The sequence below is a fragment of the Arvicanthis niloticus genome, chromosome 6 (genome assembly GCF_011762505.2).
Source record: "Arvicanthis niloticus isolate mArvNil1 chromosome 6, mArvNil1.pat.X, whole genome shotgun sequence".
NCBI classification, from domain to species: domain Eukaryota; kingdom Metazoa; phylum Chordata; class Mammalia; order Rodentia; family Muridae; genus Arvicanthis; species Arvicanthis niloticus.
The window spans coordinates 99,056,858-99,076,182 of NC_047663.1; the positions used below are offsets into that span (position 1 = coordinate 99,056,858).

Consider the following 19,325-nt stretch of genomic DNA (forward strand, 5'->3'; position numbering starts at 1 on the left):
TGCTCAGCATAGCAACCATCCTGACGCACCCCACATCTACCTTTCTCTCTGCTGTTCCTGCATTGCTGGGCCAGTTTCTTTGGAGAGAAGAAATAGGGATGCTGTGTTGTATCAACTCTAAGGTCATCTCGCAGTATATTACATAAGATGCGCATATCATATAGGACCATACAACTGCACTTTCTAATCCTGCCTTGAACACTATTCCTATCCATCTAACTCTCTAGCCAGCATTGCCAAGTGGGAGGCAAGCCTGAGCCCTATGCTTGCTAATTCTACCATACAGTGAGTTTGCTAAATAGCTTGTTGTGCCATCTGTTCATCTTGCTGATTTTCATGTTCTTCATCTTCGGGAGCAAATAAAATGGTACCTACCTCAGAAACTGTTGGGGACTGAGTAAGGGTTTGTGCTCCGTTCACTCAGGGCAGCAGCTCACGAACCAGGACATCTTAGTAGGGTGCAAATGACATGAAGTGATGGCCAAAGGTCCTTCCAGTTTAATGAATCCAGACTTAAAGTAACATTCTCTTACATCCCCAATACCCTGTACTCTCCTCCTGAATGTCTCCTGCTTTTCCTCATCCTGTCTCCCTGAGAAAAGAGATAACTCCATCTCTTGGTATTTAAGAGATTAGCATCTAAAAGCCCGAGGACCATGGATATCAGAATCACAAACCCAGTTCCTGGTAAACATATGCTCCCCCTGAATGCCATGGACTTTGAAAACCTGTGCCAAAGACTAAAAGATCAGTGTTTGCTTTGCTGTGAAGATCTTTCTGCCCTTGCTGGGATGGGTAATCATAGTTGTTTTTTTTTTTTTTTATCATGAAGAATAAAGGTTATGGAGATGTCTCAGTATGTTCTGAACAAGCAAACGGCTTGAGTTTAATCACCAGCACTCAGGTAAAAAGTTGTGTGTAGTCGTGTATTTTTTAACCCCAGTGTGGAGAATGCAGAAACAGGAGATTCTCTGGGGCTCACAGGCCAGTCAGCTTACCTGAACCAGCTAAGACACACGTCCAAGTGAGAGACCACACCTCAAAACCTAGGTGAGAAGGGGTAATCCCTGAGATGCCCTCAGACTTCCACGTGGAATCATATACACATGTGCATTGCACACCCACAAACATGGACACACAACTGGACACACAGATCATCAACCTGAGCTTTGTAGAAACATGAGCTCAGGTAAAAATATGGGCTTAATGCTTAAAAATTGTGCATCAATGATATTGCCAACATAACTGAAATGTAAAATTCAGCTCACAAAGTAGAACATATGTTCAAATCATCTGTGTGGTAAAAGATTAATATATTGATATGTGAAAGATATATAGAACCCCTAAAACTCAACAACTACACACACACACACACACACACACACACACACACACACACACACACTTTTCAACTTTATTTAAACAGGGACCTTGCAGGACAGAATCATAAAGATAAGAACTAGAATGGTAGTTACTGGGATCACAGGAAGAATAGATTTTACATTTCAAGGATTCCAAGTTTGATGTTTAAAAGATAAAAAATGAAGAATTTGGGGGAATAGATGGTTTTCTATGAGAATTTTAGCTTTCAACTTCAGACAACACAGAATCACCTGAGAAGGGAGCTTCAATCAAGAGATTGCCTAGATCAAACTAGCCAGAGAGCTTGTCTAAGGAGGCCTGTCTTAATTGTTACTTTATGTAGCTGGGCCTAGTCTACTATGGGCAGCACCATTCCTTAGGCAGGTGGTCCTAGATTGTATAAGAAAGTTAGCTGAGTATAAGCCAGACAGTGAATCAATAAGCAGCATTTATTTTTTACTTCTGCTTTACATTCCTCTCTTAACTTTCTTCAGTGATGGAGTATCTCCTGTTAGTGTGAGCCAAATAGACCCTTTAGTCCTCTAAGTTTCTTCTGGTCAGAGTATTGAATCACAGCAACAGAATAAAATCAGAACAGGTGGTCATGATGCTGATATCACATCTTGAATGTACTTGATATCACTGACCCTCTTCACTGAAAACAACTATGATAATTTTTATGGTAATTGTATTCTATCACAATCAAAAAATCAAGAGAAATGATAATCCTCCCTTCAAAGTAATTATTCACTTTGCTGTATATGAAGGGAGACAAAAAGTTTATTTGCCTATAGTGTTGGCTGGGAAAGAAATCAAATAGAAAACTGGAAAATGGGGTCTGAGAGTTGGTGAGTTAAGCTCATAAAACACGGTACATGACTGCAATGCTTCATATATCCATGGATGGAAATGTCTTAATGAACCTCATGACTTTGCAGGGATAATATATGCTAATAAAAAAACTTAAATACAAGAAGGGAAGGAGGGAAGAAAAGTTAGACTTTTACATCAATGTCCAAATAACTGCATTAAAATGGACTAAAATAAAACCATCAATTATTCTACTGTGTCTTAAACTACTTACTCTCTAGAATCCAAGGGATCATGTTTCACTTACATCTGATATAGGAGCTTTGCCCCCTTGCCAACACCTGACACAGCATTTGTAAATCTAGATGCCTCAGTCTCATTCAACTTCTTTTTTCTCTTCTAGAGCAGATGTTCTCAAAATCTAATCATCATGCATCACTGGAAAAGCTTATTCCTAGGCCCTTCCCATGGGGATTCTGCTCCACCTGGCTCAGGAGGACTTATTTTATTATCATCCCTGTTGACTTAGATTTAGGCTACTTTGATGGTTAGTTCTGATCACCAACATGATGATCAGATGTACCAAGTTCATGAGGCACACCACTGGGTGGGTCTATGAGCAGATTTCCAGACAGAATGAGATCACCAGGACTCTACCCTTCTCAATGGTTTGAGGTCATTGGGAAACTACTAAAGGCCAGGCTTGTCTGCAGGAAGTGTGCCATTCTTTATTGTCTCAACTCTACTCTGCTTCCTGTCTTCCAGGATGTGGGCAGCCCTGCCACACGGCATGTCCACATGAAGCACAAGCTCTGAAATTTCTATCAAAATAATACTTGACTTCCCAGATTGTTTCTGTAGGTATCTAGTCCTACAATCATAAAGCAAACATAGCTGTGTTGGTAGAACATTGGTCAATAAACCTGGGATCCCTAACAACTCCTTCTCTGTAGCCCATCTCTGAGAATCTTACTGATCTAAATGCTTACACATCAATTCCTATTTTTCTGTGGCTTACTTGATAACATCTCTACTTTCATTTACTACATATTCAAATATACAGCGAAACAATTTTAAAGTCTTTCTCTGCTTTCCTTCCAGCCTTGATTCATTCTAAAGATAAGCATTTGGTTTGTCTACTGCTTATAAAACTGTCTCAATCCAATGTGTTTATGAGACTCCTTTAAATGAGCTGTTCTGAAATCTCCCATGCCTCGGAACCACCAGCACCTGGTGGGGGATGCTCATCAAGATAAAGATACACCATAGATACACAGAAAATGCATACAAGGCCTGGGAATCTGCATTTTAGCAAATTATCCTGTGATTTGTATAGTGTTAGCTTATCAGCAAGTCTTGGAAACACTGGAAGTTTTTCTTAATCCTTCCTGATTTTTGTCCTGGTTTTTTATGTGATCTGAGTTCTGTCTACGTATATAATTGATGCAAATAAAAGACTATCAAGACTATTTCAGAGATCAAACTATAAAGCAGCTTTGCTTTTTACATGGAAAACCTGAGACTAAGAGGTGGACTGGCTTGTTCAAAGTCATGGCTAGATGATTGTACAGCCAGGACTCAAACCGGGGTCACTGAACCTATGCTGAAGCTCCAAGATGTGCAAGGCTTTCTCAGGAAATGACATCCAGTGCTTCCTGGCCATGTTTATAGCACTTGTTTTCTTTTTGTGGATGCAACTGAGAACCATACAACCAAGGGCAGGAGCCAACAACTGAGCTACATGCTTAGGGTGTTCTAAGCAGTGTCTATAGGACCACAGGGTGCTTGCTGGAGACGGTACAAAGGAGATATCATAAATCTCAGAAACTCAAGAATAAATAGGGTACCTATTTTCCAGCGAGATGGAACATTGTATAGATGTTGTATGCTAGAAAGTATGTGCATGACTATAATAATAATAATAATAATAATAATAATAAATTATTAATTATCAATAATTAATTATTAATTAATAATTATTATTAATAAATAATAATTAATTATTGATTGATGATTATTAATTAATAATAATCATTAATTATTAATTAATGATTATTATTATGTTCTTATACTTTAATATATTCAATACTGAAAATAATTAAGAAACATGATGTAAAAGGGAGGGAAAGGGTCTTTAACTGTGGCAGGGTTGATGCTTAAAAGACAGTAGCAAGAGAATGTGGAAATAAACACAACAGATTCAATCAGGTCTAGAGGCAGTAATTCATTATCTGAGGGTTTGCAGTCAGATCTCATACCATACCACAAGAAAAATCCTAAATCACTGAAAGTAGAAGCCAGGGGCTGGGATGAACCTTGGTTGGTAAATGCATGTACCTGACATACCCAAGATCTTAAGTTTGATCACTGGGTAAACCAGGCTGGTGGTGTGTTCCTTGTTACTCTGCACTTGAAAAGAGGAAGCAAAGAGATCAGAAGTTCAAAATTGAATTCTTTTATGTAGAGAGCTGAAGGTCAGCCTGGGAGACAGACATATGAGAGCTTGTATCAATAAGAATGTAAGTCGAGATGGTAACCCATACTTGTAATTTTGGCACTTGGGAACATGAATGAAATACTGTACTGTAGCTTGGGCAACATGATAAAATTTTATCTCAGCTAGATAGATAGATAGATAGATAGATAGATAGATAGATAGATAGATATAGCTGGTTAACTAGATGCCTGTTAACACCCAGGCATAAAACACCAGAAGTAAACAGATGATGAAAAGCAAGAACAATAACAGAAGCAACAGAAGCCAACGGAATTTGGCACCATCAGACCACAGCAAGTCTTGAATACCCTAACACAGCTAAAAATCAAGATTCTGACATAAAATTCCATCTCATGAGGATGATAGAGGCCTTTAAGAAGGGTATAAATAACTCCCTTCAAGAAATACAAGAAAACACAGGCAAACGTGTAGAAGTCCTTAAAGATGAAATGAATAAATTCCTTAAGAAATACAGGAAAATACAATCAAACGGGTAAAAGAATTGAACAAAATGGTCCAAGACCTAAAAATGAAAACAGAAACGATAAAGAAATCACAAATAGAGGCAACCCTGGAGATGGAAAACCTAGGAAAGAGATCAGGATTTACAGATGCAAGCATCACCAATAGAGTACAAGAGATAGAAGACAGAATCTCAGAAGACAGAATATCTTCTATATTATAGACGATATAATAGAAGATATTGATACTTCAAAGAAAATGCAAAGTGTTAGAAGTTCCTAACCCAAAACATCCAGGAAGTTTGGGACACAATAAGACCACACCTAGAAAAATAGGAATAGAAGAGGGAGAAGATTCTCAGTTCAAAGGGCCAGAAAACATCTTCAACAAACTCATAGAAAAAAAAGTCCCTAACTTAAAGAAAGAGATGGCCATAAACATACAAGAAACCTAGAGAACACCCAATACATTGGAACAAAAAAGAAAATTCTCCTGACATATAATAATCAAAACACTAAATGTGCAGAACAAAGAAATAATATTAAAAGCTGTAAGGGAAAAAGGCCAAGTAACATACAAAGGCATACCTATCAGAATTACATCAGACTTCTCAATAAAGACTCTAAAAGCCAGAAGATCCTGGACAAATGTCATATAGACCCTAAGGGACCACAGATGCCAGCTTAGTCTAGTATACCCAGTGAAACTCTCAATCACCACAGATGGAGACACAAAGATATTCCATGACAAAACCAAATTTAAACAATATCTTTCAACTAATCCAGCTCTACAGAGGACACTATAAGGAAAACTTAAACACAAGGAGGGTAACTACACAGGAGAAAACATAAGAAATTAATTATCTCAAAACAAACCCCAAATAAGACACACACACACACACACACACACACACACACACACACACACACACACACACAACCACCTGTTAACAAAAACAAAATAAACTAACAATCATTGTTCTTTAATATCTCTCAACATCAGTGGACTCAATTTTCCAATAAAGAGACACAGGTAACATACTGGATATGTATATAGAATCCATCATTCTGCTGCATTAAAGAAACACACCTCAGCAACAAAGACATACACTACCTTAGAGTAAAGGGCTAAAAAAAATTAAAAAATAAATAAATAAAAAGGTTTTCTAAGCAAACATTCCAAAGACACAAGCAGGAATAGCCTTTATAATATCCAATAAAATAGACTTTCAACCAAAAATAATCAATAAAGATGGAGAAAGACACTTCATACTCAGACTCAGCAAACAAACAAACAAACAAATCTACCAACATGACATCTCATTTCTGAACATCTATGCCCCAAATACAAGGGCATCCACATTTGTAAAAGAAACTTTACTAAAGGTCAAAGCATGCATTGAACCCCACACAATAATAGTGAGGGACTTCAATACCCAAATCTCACCAATGGACAGGTCATTGAAACAGAAACTAAATAGAGACACAGTGAAATAACATAAGTTATTAACCAAGTGGATTTAACAGATATCTACAGAATACTTCACCCCCAAATCAAAGAATATACATTCTTCTCAGCACATCATGGGATCTTCTTCAAAACTGACCATATAATTGGACACAAAACAAGCCTCAACAAATATAGGAAGATTGAAATAATCCCATTCATTTTATTAGATAACCATGGACTAAGGCTGGACTTCAATAACAACAAAAACAATAGAAAGCCCACATACTCATAGAAACTGAACAACTCTCTACTCAGTTTTAACTTGGTCAGAAAAGAAATAAAGAAAGAAATTTAAAACTTTCTAGAATTCAATGAAAATGAAGGAAAAGCATACACAAACTTATGGGACACATTGAAAGCAGTGTTAAAAGAAAAAGTTATAACACTAAATGCCTTCATGAAGAAATTGGAGAGATCCTATACCAGGAACTTAACAGCATACCTGAAAAGCTCTAGAAAAAAAGGAAGCAAGCACACCAAAAGGTGTAGATGGCAGGAAATAGTTCAACTTAGGGCTGAAATCAGTAAATTAGAAAAAAAAAGAGAACAATACAAAGAATCAACAAAACCAAGAGCTGTTTTTTGAGAAAATAAACAAGATAGACAAACACTTAACCAAACTAACTAAAAGGCACAGAAACAATATTCAAAATAGCAAAATCAGAAATGAAAAGGGAAACAAAACAACAGAAACTGAGGAAATTTGAAAAATCATCAGATCTTACTACAAAAGCCTATACTGGACAAAACTAGAAAATCTAGATAAAATGGATGATTTTCTAGACAGACTCCATGTACCAAAATTAAATCAAGATCATGTAAACTATCTAAATAGTTCTATAAGCCTTAAAGAAATAGAAGCAGTGATTAAAAACTTCCCAACTGAAAAAAAATAAAGGTCCAGGGCCAGAAAGTTTTAGTGCAGAATTCCATCAGATCTTCAAGGAAGATCTAATAGCAATAATCCTCAAACAAAGAAAATAAACTTCAGACCAATTTTGCTTATAAATATCAATACAAAAATACTCAATAAAATTCTCACATACTGAATCCAAGAACATTATTCACCATGATCAAGTGAGCTTCATCCAAGGGATACAGAGATGGTTCAATATACAAAAATTTATCAATGTAATCCATTATATAAATGAACTCAAAGAAAAGTCACATAATCATCTCATTAGATTCTGAAAAAGCCTTTGTCAAAATCTAATACCCCCTCATATTAAAAGTCTCGGAGAGATCAGGAATACATAGCACATACATAAATATAAGAAAAGAAATATACAGCAAACCAACAGCCAATATCAAATTAAATGGAGAGAAGCTTGAAGCAATCTCACTAAAATCAGGGACAACATAAGGCTGCCCAGTCTCCCCCTATCTATTCAGTGTAGTATTTGAAGTTCTAGCTACAGCAATTAGACAACAAAAGGAGTTCAAGGGGATACAAATTGGAAAGGAAGAAGTCAAGGTATTACTATTTTCAGATGATAGGATAATATACTTAAGTGGGCCCCAAAATTCTATGAGGGAACTTTTACACTTGATAAACTTCAACAAAGTGGCCAGGTATAAAATTAACTCAAACAAATCAGTTGCCTTCCTTTATATAAATGATAAACAGGCTGAGAAAGAAATTAGGGAAATGACCCTTCACAATAGCCACATATAATATAAAATACCTTGGTGTAACTCTAATCAAGCAATTGAAAGATCTGTATGACAATAACTTCAAGTCTCTCAAGAAAGAAATCAAAAGAAGACCTCAGAAGATGAAAAAAATTCCCTGGCTCGTGGATCAGTAGGATTAACATAGTGAAAATGGCCATTTTACCAAAAGCAATTTACAGATTCAATGCAATCCCCATCAAAATTCCAACACAATTCTTCACAGACATGGAAAGAGCAGTTCTCAACTTCATATGGAAAAATGAAAAGCCAGGATAGCCAAAATAACTCTGAACAATAAAAGATCTTCTGGGGGAATCACCATCCCTGACCTCAAGCAGTACTACAGAGCAATAGTGATAAAAACCTCATGGTATTGGTACAGGGACAAACAGGTCAATCAATGGAATAGAATCAAAGACCCAGAAATAAAACCTATGGACACTTGATCTCTGACAAAGAAGCCAAAACCATACAATGGGAAAAAAAACAAACAAAAAAGCATCTTCAACAAATGGTGCTGGTCTAACTGGCAGTCTAGAAGAAGAAGAATCCAAATTGATCCATTTTTACCACCCTGCACAAAGCTCAAATCCAGATAGATCAAGAACCTCAACATAAAACCAGATACTCTGAATCTAATAGAAGAGAACATGAGAAATGACCTTGAATGCACTGGCACAGAGGAAAATTTCATGAACAGACCATCAATGGCTTAGGCTCAAGACCCAGCAATTGATAAATTGGATCTCTTGAAACTGAAAAGCTTCTGTAAGGCAAAAGACACTCTCAATAGGACAAAAATGGCAACCTATTGATTGGGAAAAAATCTTCACTAACTTTATATCTGCTAGAGGGCTAATATCCAAAATATGTAAAGAACTCAAGAAGTTAGACTCCAAAGAAACCAAATAACCCAATTTAAAAATGATGCACAGAGCTAAACAGAGAATTCTCAACAGAGGAGCCCTGAATGGCTGAGAAACATTTAAAGAAATGTTCAACACCCTTAGTCATCAGGGAAATGCAAACCAAAATGACCCTGAGATTCTGCCTTACACCAGCCAGAATGGCTAAGTCCAAAATCTCAAGTGACAGCACATGCTGGCAAGGATATGGAGAAAGAACACTCCTCCATTCCTGGTAGGGATTGCAAGCTGGTACAACTATTCTGGAAATCAATTTGGTGCTTTGATCATATCACTCCTGATGTGGGGTTGGGGGTGGAGGATCCTGTAGAAATTCCCAGAGACCTGGTATATGAGAGGCTCTCAGGACTCAATGGGAGTGACCTTAGCCAAAATGGCTAACAGTGAGGAGATGGAACCTGAAGAGACCACCTCCAGTAGATAGACAGGGCCCCCAGTAGAGGGATAGGGTCATGAACCCACCTTCAAAATTTTTGACCCAGAATTGTTCCTGTTTAAAAAAAAATTCAAAGACAAAAATGGAGCTGAGACTGAAGGAAAGGATGCCCAGTGACCAGCCTAACTTGGATCCATCTCATGGGTGGGCACCAAAGCCTGACATTATTACTAATGCTACATTGTGCTTATAAACAGGAGTCTAGCGTGGCTGTCCTCTGAGATGCTCTTACCAGGACCTGACCAGACAGACACAGATGCTTACAATCAATCATTGGACTGAGGTAGGGGATGCCTGTGGAACAGTTATTAGAAGGATTTAAGGAGCTGAAGGGGATAGCAACCCTATAGGAAGACCAACAGTGTTAACTAACCTAGATCCCTGTGAGCTCCAAGAAACTAAGCTAAACCAGCAACCAAGGAGGAGACACAGGCTGGTCTGAAGCACTGGGTAGATATGTAACCGATAACTGCCTTGTCTGGCTTCAGTGGGAGAGTATGTGCCTATTCTGGAGAGACTTGATGCCCATGGGAAGAAGATGCCCAGGTGGGGGGTGGAGCACCCTCTCAGAGGCAAATGAGAAGGGGAGGGGGTGAGGAACTCTAGGAGTGAGGACCAGAAGGGTAACATTTGGGATGTAAATAAATAAAATAAGAAAATAAATAAATAAATGACTGTCTAAGTAAATAAGCTAAGATGGAAAGAAAATACAAGAAATTTATTCTGTAACTCCTGGGAAAATGAAGATTTTTGAATTGTAAGTCAAAATTCAAAAGCCATAGTAATGATTAATATATTCAACTACAAAAAAATAAAATACATGTGAAAGAAATATTTTCCACAGGATCAAAATTGATGAACTGGTTAAAAAAATCTTTCTTTAAAAAAAAAAATGAATTACTGATGACTCTTGGTTATATTTTTAAAAAGATGGTCAAACTCACTTATAACAAAAATGTCCAAATTAAAATATATGTCAGTGCAAACTGTACTTAGTAGGAACTATTCAGAAGGTTAACTGGGAATTGTGCTGGTAACCACCTTACAGAAATAGACTTTCTCTTACAGGGTAAATAATTAAAAAAAAAAATTCTCAGCATCTGCCAAAGTTAAAATTATATGTAATGTTTGACCAACTATTTCAAGAAATTAATTTTACATTACACATGTATGGATAGTCTCCATTAGAATAGTATTTGCAATAGCAAAATATTGGAGATGACCTAACTCTCTATTAATAGGGTATCAGATAAATACAACATGGCTCCCTTACAAATGAATGCTTCTGCATTGACATAGAACAATCTGGAAAATGTTAAGGGATAGAAAATAGAGTAAATGTATTCAGTTACTTGGAGGGAGAGTCAAAGGCAGAGGAAGAACAGCATGGAAAGAGAATTTAACTGTTCATTTTTCATGTATGTTCTCTGTTTTAAGTAATACAGGGGATTGAACCTAGTTCTTTCATGTTCTATCACTGACCTATATCCTTAGCCCTCTTTTTACTTCTTATCTCGAGACAGGGTATCACTAAGTTGCCAAGGGTAGTCTTGAACTCATTTTGTAAAGGCAAGCCTCGAAATTATGTTCTTCCTGCAAAACTGGGATGATAGACCTGCAACGTTAGGCCTAAGTATTGATTTTTTTTTAATTTTTGAAATATACGAATGTATTATCTATTCAAACGTTAATTTATTTAAACAATTAACCATGGAGTCTGTTCGAAACACACGTGGTTTCTACCAGCATTAACCTCAGTAAGTACAAATCTTCACCGTGGAGCCCTGCTGAGCTCTCATGCTAACAACGTATCATACAGTTGTCACCAAAGGAATAATTCATATCCCTTTAGGTCCTGCTTCTGGATTTGAAGGAACAACCCAAAGCAATTCTTACATGGGAGATCGAATACAAGGCAGACCACCATCTGCCCATGTTTTCCAAGATGGATGTCATAATTATTATATGGCTTTCAGAAAACAATTTGTATAATTTGTAGCCTTGGCTGGTTTCTGCTTCTGTAATGTTTTTTAAATATTGCATACTTTTTGAAAATTAAGGAAAATAACCCATTTTGAGTTCTGAGTAACAAATGGATGACAAGGACCCAGACAGCCTTCAGTGACATCATCCATGCTGTGTTCATGGTCTGTCTGTCCGTTTGAAGCAATACTATAGGTGTTTGTGAAAAGAATCTTTAGGAAAAATCCCACGCCAAGTTTTAAAGTCATAAAAATTCCTTTGTGGTGTATGCTAAAATTGAAGCTATATACAATCCATACCCCAGCAGTTCCCATGAGAAGCATATAAGGCACATACAAAGGTACTTGTAGAAAGGTATCCATAACACTCCAAGGAGGACAATACTCATGAATTCACCACGACTGAGAAGAACAGATAAACTTATCAAGTGTGTGATCATGAGATCTACACTGCAATGAGAAATGAGACCTAGGACTCATTGCAAGATCCTCACACTCGGAAAGCTGTGCCAATGGAGAAAGACAGAAAAGTGGAACAAGCAGATTGATGTTATTTATGGGTTCCAATAGCAGGAACTGACCTTCAGCTTTGGAAGTGACAAGAGTTGTAAAAAGATGCTATCAAAGATGGCATGGGTGGCTACTGCTATGGACCACTAACCTACAACACCAGTTAGTACAGAGCCATTGAATAATTTATTTAACATCCAATTTTTTGTGTTGTTATGCATTTAAAAAGTTTTGTTTTAAAATCATTGCAAGCCAGAACAAGCTATACGTGAATTTTGCATAAGTCCTGGGAACATTGGAAGAAATGTTTTTCCTGTCTGTGCTAAGATACTGATCAAATTGAAAGCACAGGCCTGAGAAGGGAGAATGCTCTCTGACAATATTCATGAGGAACTGTGCAGAGATCTGGGTTTAGTTTGACAGGGTCAAGGGGCTTCTTAGTCCCCCCCCAAAGTAAAATGCAAGAGGAAGCAGCTGACAACCTGTGAGGAGACCAGTCACGTGTCAGACTCAGAAATCCCAGTTGACTGAGATCCCCACCGAAGCTAATTTTCTAGATCATCAAAACTTCTCTCATTATAAAACTTCTTCATTTAAAATGAAATCATTTTAATGGAATCCTTCTAAATTGTATTTCACACATCCCTGACTTTTTGAAGATGTGCAAATGGAATTTAACCTTTGTAACAAATGGCAGCAATAACAATAAGTACCTTCTTATGCCAGGTGCTACCCAAAATGCTCTCTCTAAAACATTCATCCATCTTGTATGTCACAGAATTCTTATGAATTAGGTTCTGTGATTATTCCCACTTTAAGTATGAGGCTCAGGATGATTAAAGAAAGGTCACACACAAAGATCACAGAATTAATAGTAGGAAGAAGCAGTGCCTGTCTCCAAAGCCTAAGTGACCACTGAATGTGGTAGTTTTCTTTCTCTTATATGTGTAGGCTTGAGGATGAAGACATTCATGTGTGTCACATAAATGTGGCAGCCAGAGCTCAGTGTCAGTTTGTTCTAGTGTTCTCTACCTTATTTGTCGAGACTGGGACTCTCCCTGACCTGGAGCTCACCAAGTGAACAAGGCTGACCAGCCAGGAAGCTTCCTGTCACTACCCACCACCATCACCATCACCATCACCATCTTCTCCACCACCACCACCTCTGCCACCACCCACCACTACCACAACTATGACTGTACTAGGATTTTAAATGCCACCATCTCTGGCTTTAAAACAAACAAACAAACAAACAAACATAGATTCTTTTGAATCAGATCCAAGTATTCATGTTTGTGTGGCAAATGCTTTAACCAGCTGAATCAGCTCCTCACCCTGTGGTATCTTTTCTGTGTATCTTTATGTGCACTTGTATGTGCAAATGCACTTGCCTATGAGTGCTGTGGGCTCCAGAGACTGACCTGACTACAGCTGCTTCTGATTGCTAGATCTACTAACATTGGAGATGAATATTGAGGCCCAGATATAACACCATTCTCCAAGGTGACCAGCCAGCAATCTGGTTCTAGGTTGACTACATTGGACTACTTTCTTCATGGAAAGGACATACTTTGTCATTACAGGAGTAGATACTCATTCTGATTTGCCTTGCCTAATGTAATGCTTCTGCTAAGACACTTATTGACTCCATGGACTTATAGAATGCCTTATCCATCATCATGGTATTCCATGCAGAGTAATTTCTGACCAAGGAACTCATATCATAGCTATTGAAGTATGACAATGGGCCCATGACCATGGAATGCACTGGTCTTACCTTGTTTCCCACCATCCTGAAGCAAATAGCCTGATATAAAGAAGGAATGGCTTTCAAAGTCATAGTTACAATGACAATTGGGTGGCAACAGCCTGGGGGGGCTGAGGCAGGAGTCTCTAGAATGTGGTATATTCTTTGAGTCAGTGGCCAAGATATGGTATGGTTTCTCCAACACCAGGACCCTGAGGTCCAAGAACCAAGGGGTGGAAAGAAGAATAGCTCCACTTACTATCACACCTAGTGACCCACTGGGAAAATTTGCTTCCTGTTCCTGAGACCCTATCTTCTGCTGGCCTAAAAGTTTTGGTTCCAGAGGTAGGACATGCTCCTGCCAAAAGCCACAACAAACATTCCACTGAATTGGAAGGCCAGACTTTCTACCTGGCCACTTTGGGCTTCTGATGGCCTTAAATAGGCTATGAAAGGAATAACAGTGTTAGGAGGGATGATTGATCCATGCTACCAAGGGGAAATTGGATTGCTTTTCTACAAAGGAGATAAGAAAGATTATGTCTGTAGTCTAGGATATCCTTTGGGGTGTGTCTTACTTAGGACTATATTGTTGTGAAGAAACACCATGACAAAGGCAACTCTTATAAAGAACATTTCACTGGAGCTGGCTTATAGGATTAGAGATTCAGTCCATTATCATCATAGCAGAAAGCAAGACTGTGTCCAGGCAGGCCTGGTGCTGGAGGAGCTGAGAGTTCTATATCTTGTTTCAAAAGCAAACAGGAAAAGGCTAGCTTCCAGGCAGCCTGGAAGAAGGTTACTCATAACCCACCCCCCCAAAGTGACACACTTCCTCCAACAAGGCCATACCTCCTAATAGTGCCACTCCCTGGGTCAAGCATATTCAAACCACCACATTTCACACCCTGGCCTTCAAAGTCATGTTCAAACACATGAGTCTATTGGGGAGGGGGCAGTGTATATCTAGTCATAGCATAGTGTAAAATATATGTAGTCCAACTTCAAAAGTCCCCATATTCTATAGCAGTCTCAACATTATTAAAAGTCCAAAGTTCGAAGTCTCTTCTGAGATTCATGGAATCTCTTAAACTGTAATCCCCCATAAAATCAAACTAAAAAAGCAGATCACATACCTCCAACATCACAGGATATGCATTACCATTCCAAACCTTCATAGTGAAGAAATATTGGACCAAAGCAAGACCAAAAACTAGCTAGTCAAACTCCAAACTGCATCTCCATGTCTGATGTTCAACTTCTTTCAGCTTTGTTGGCTACAACACAATTCTTTTTCTTGGGGTAGTTCCACTCCCTGTTAGCAGCTTTCCTCAGCAGGTAACCCATGGCTCCAGCATCTCTAACATCTTAGGGTTGCCAAAGTAACTTCAACTTCATAGCTTCTTATTTCAATGTTTGGGATGCACACATGATCTACTGGACTCCTTCAAAGGGCTTGGGTCACATCTCCAGCTCTGCCCTCTGTAGAGCTCTAGGCTCTGGTTAACTCCACTCCACTGCTGCTGCTTCTGCTCTTGGTGATAATCCCATGATACTAGCATTTCCAATACACTGGGGTCTTCCACTGCAACTAGGCTTCACCAATAGCCTCTCATAGGCTTTTTTCATGATACCAAGACTCAGCTTCTTTGCATGACCCCTTTAAGCCTGAGCTGTCAGCTGCAACTGAGGCTATGTCTTCATCAATGACCTTTCTTGGCCTCTTACAGTGCCAAGCCTCAGCTGGTTTCCATGACCCCTTCGAGCCTTCAAACCAATACCACCTGGATGATTCTTACACATTACCAAGTCCAGTTGCAACACAAGGTACAATCTTGGCTATGTCTGGAACATGGCTTCTTTGCGCTCTCAGAAAACACTTCCCAGAAGATTTCACCCTGGTGATACTGGTCTCTTCTTAATCACTGTTAATTTCTTAGCTCCAGATAACCAGCATTAATTGTCCCAGTAGTACCTTATATTTTTGTCTCTAAAGCCAAGTACACATGGCCAAACTGCTGAGTTCTGCTGCTTGCTAGAGCTGGAACATAGCAGTCTTATTCTATTATACTATCACTAGCTTTCTGTTTTCCAACTCTTTCACTTCGTAAGCTTGGGTGTCATGGAACTTGCTCTATAGACAGACATTCAACTCAGAGGTCTACATGGCTCTGTCTACTGAATGCTGGGATGAAAGGCGTGTATCACCACACTTGGACTTAAGCTTTTCTCTACTTGGAATTTACTCTGTGCTAGGCTGGCCTTAAACTCAGATATCTTCTTGCCTCTGTCTCCTTGGATTAAAGGCATGTACATACTACCATGCCTGGACCTGATCTTTTTATGGCCACTATTCCTCCATATGTAGATCAAAAGTCTGTCCTCCATTTCTGATTTGTAGTTCATTCCAGAATAAATGTGCAAATGAAAACAACAATCAAGTAATAATACCTAACATGACATAACTATTCCTTGTTCAACTACAAACACACAAACAATAAACTTAGCTGGGTAGGATCTTGCCCCAAGGTCACCACTTTCCTTGAACATAAGATTCAGCTCCATTTCACTTCCTGGTGCCCCTTTATTACGTAAACCATACATTTTTATTTCTTCTTTTTAATCTTGCTATGCTTTGTTAGAATACCCTTCATTAGAGTAAAACATAGTCTAAATTTGGTTGATTTGAGACCTCTTTTGCCAATGCAATGAATCTAAATCTGTTTGGCTTAGCCTCTGGTTGACTCTTGAGACATGGGTAAAAGCAATGACATTTTTCACCAAAAACATCATAAGAATGATCTCCAGAGTTCAAATCACCCTCAGCACCAATGTTTTTCATATTCCTACTAGGTCCCACTAAGTCCCACTTAAAGCATTTTGTGCCTTTCCAAATCCAACCAAACAAAAATGTAGTCAGGCCTATCACAGCAATATCCAACCCCTGGTACCTTAGTTAGGAATTTATTGATGAGAAAAGACACCAAGGCAATTCTTATAAAGGACATTTCTCTAGAGCTGGCTTACATGTACACATTGGTTCAATCCATTATCATGGTAGAAAGCATGACAGTGTCCAGGCAGGCATGGCGCTGGAGGACCTGAGAATTCTAAAGAGAAGGCTGGCCTCTAGGCAGCTAGGAGTAAGACCTCTCAAAGCCCACCCCCACAGTGACACACTTCCTCTAACAAGGCCCCACTTCCTGGGTCAAGCATATTCAAACATCCACAAGGTGTTTTTGGTTAAAGTAAATAGGAAACTACAACGACCTAATCCAGGCAAGATGAAAAAGGGCACAGACCTATCAGAAATAAAGGCATTTATCACTCTGCCAGGAAAAGAGACAAGACCTGCTGGGTTGCTTACTGAATGTAGAGGAAATACGGAATGGGTAGTAGAAGAAAGTAGCTATTAATACCATCTAAGGATGTTAACAGTTGCCGAAATGAGAATTATAATTGACTTGAGTGTTTCTGTCATATTTCATTAAGAATGTGTTTGTATAGATATTTGTGTTTTCTTCCCTTAATTTCTTTATCATGTAATGTAACATCAATTAAAAAAATATTGGTGGTTATCATAGCTGAGTTGTAGATACTCAAGGGACACCACCACCCATTTTAAAATGTATAATGTGTTTACAGTTGTACAAGTAATGTTAGGCATACTTATGAGCTGGTTGTTTTCATTTGTAAATGAAACTATAACATAAAGAGATATGGTTGCACATCAAGTTGTCAAGGCGTTAATTTGTAATGACTCTTCTTGGTTGTCAACTTGACTATATCTGGAATTAACTAAAAACCAATTGGCTGGGAACACCTGTGACAATTTTATTTTTTAATTAAATAATTTAAAGTAGGAAGACCCACATTTAATACAGATCTTTTGAGGCAGAAAAATACACATTTAGTCTGGGCCACACTTTGTCCTGGCAGTCTATGTAAAGAACATGGAAGAAAGAAGCTTGTTCTCTTTGCCTTCTTGTTCTTGCTAGCAAGCATATACTGAAGACCAGCTGAGACATCCAACATCATGGACTGAACAATTACTGTATTCTTAGACCTTCCATTTATAGACAACCATTGTTGGACTAACTGGACAATAGCCTGTAAACCATTGTAATATGTAATAGATTCTCTCTCTCTCTCTCTCTCTCTCTCTCTCTCTCTCTCTCTCTCTCTCTCTCTCTCTTTCTGTGTATATAGACTTATATATAACTAAATACACACACACATGTACATATATGATGAGTGTCATATGAGTACACACACATATGTACGTATATGATGCACTCATGTGAGGAAAATACCCAAACCAAGGAGTCATCCCGAAATAAACAGAAAACATTTCCTGAAGGTGGAACTTATAGAGCCAGGGCTGATTTCTGGAGAGTCAGCCTGAGTGGAAATCTAGAGAGCCTTGACTCATACAACTTCATTCTCCCATGTCAATGGGTAGACCAGAACTCTGACTGTGTCTTTAGAAAGCATTTGAATTCTTATCTCTTTCCTTTCCTATTTTCTTTCTCCTCACACCATTCTTTGTTCAATGTCTCCTGGGTGAAATTAGGACTTTCTTCATTCTCAGCACAGACTTTGCCTATGAGCATCATCCCCAGCCATCTTCATCAATATTGTACTGTCAACCTGTTACCAGTAATTTACCCTCCCCAAAATAAACTAGTGGAAATCCAGTTTTCCTTTCTTTAAGCTCTCAACCTTTTTAGGTCTTTCTACTTGACGAAGATATCCCACGGAGTTAAACCAACCTCTTTATCAGTTTAAGGAACCCCTCTGGGTTTTTCAAATTTCCATACTTTGTGGGTCGTTTTCTTTTAACAGGAAGCCTGAAATGTTCATCAGATTAACACAAACACTCCTCTGCTGGGGACCATCTAGCCCTGGGTACCTCTCCAGAAATTTCTCACAGATAAACACCAAGCCACACAGAGTCTGTTTCTGTCAGATTTAAAGACCTGATGCCTGCTGAGAAGAACTTACCCAGTTTTCAAGCTGACCAAGGCGTCCTCTACTCCCCTCTGGTTGAATTTGGTCATGTACTGGTGCATGTAGGGGTAATTGTTACGAATATTCCTCTCTGTACTTCCATTGGGTACTGTCCCAAATCGGAAAGGCGGAGAATAGTCATGAGGTCTCTGGAACTGGAAGGGGAAGTTAGGGGAGGGAAAGGTGAAAGGAAGAGAGAGAAGAAACCAGTAAGCATTCATTCATTCATTCACACAGTGGCAGGTCACCATGTAGCAGTAAAGAACAGCAAAAGACATTTTCTTGGGCTCTTTGTGCTCAGCCACATCTTCCATGGGTCTGTGATCTCTAGGGAGGCGACAGCATCTAGCTTGTGCTTCTGTTTCCATTTTCTATTCTGTTCCCCAGAAGCAAGAACAGG

At 38.6% G+C, this 19,325-nt stretch overlaps 1 protein-coding gene across 1 annotated transcript in view; it reads right to left on the bottom strand.

Moving 5' to 3' along the window:
* Nucleotides 1–19,325, bottom strand: part of Grin2a (glutamate ionotropic receptor NMDA type subunit 2A) — a 415,299-nt gene that overhangs the window by 58,035 nt on the left and 337,939 nt on the right. The window contains exon 11 of the mRNA XM_034508024.2: nt 18,920–19,080. Within this exon, the coding sequence (XP_034363915.1) occupies nt 18,920–19,080 (161 nt within the window). The remainder of the gene's footprint in view (nt 1–18,919; nt 19,081–19,325) is intronic.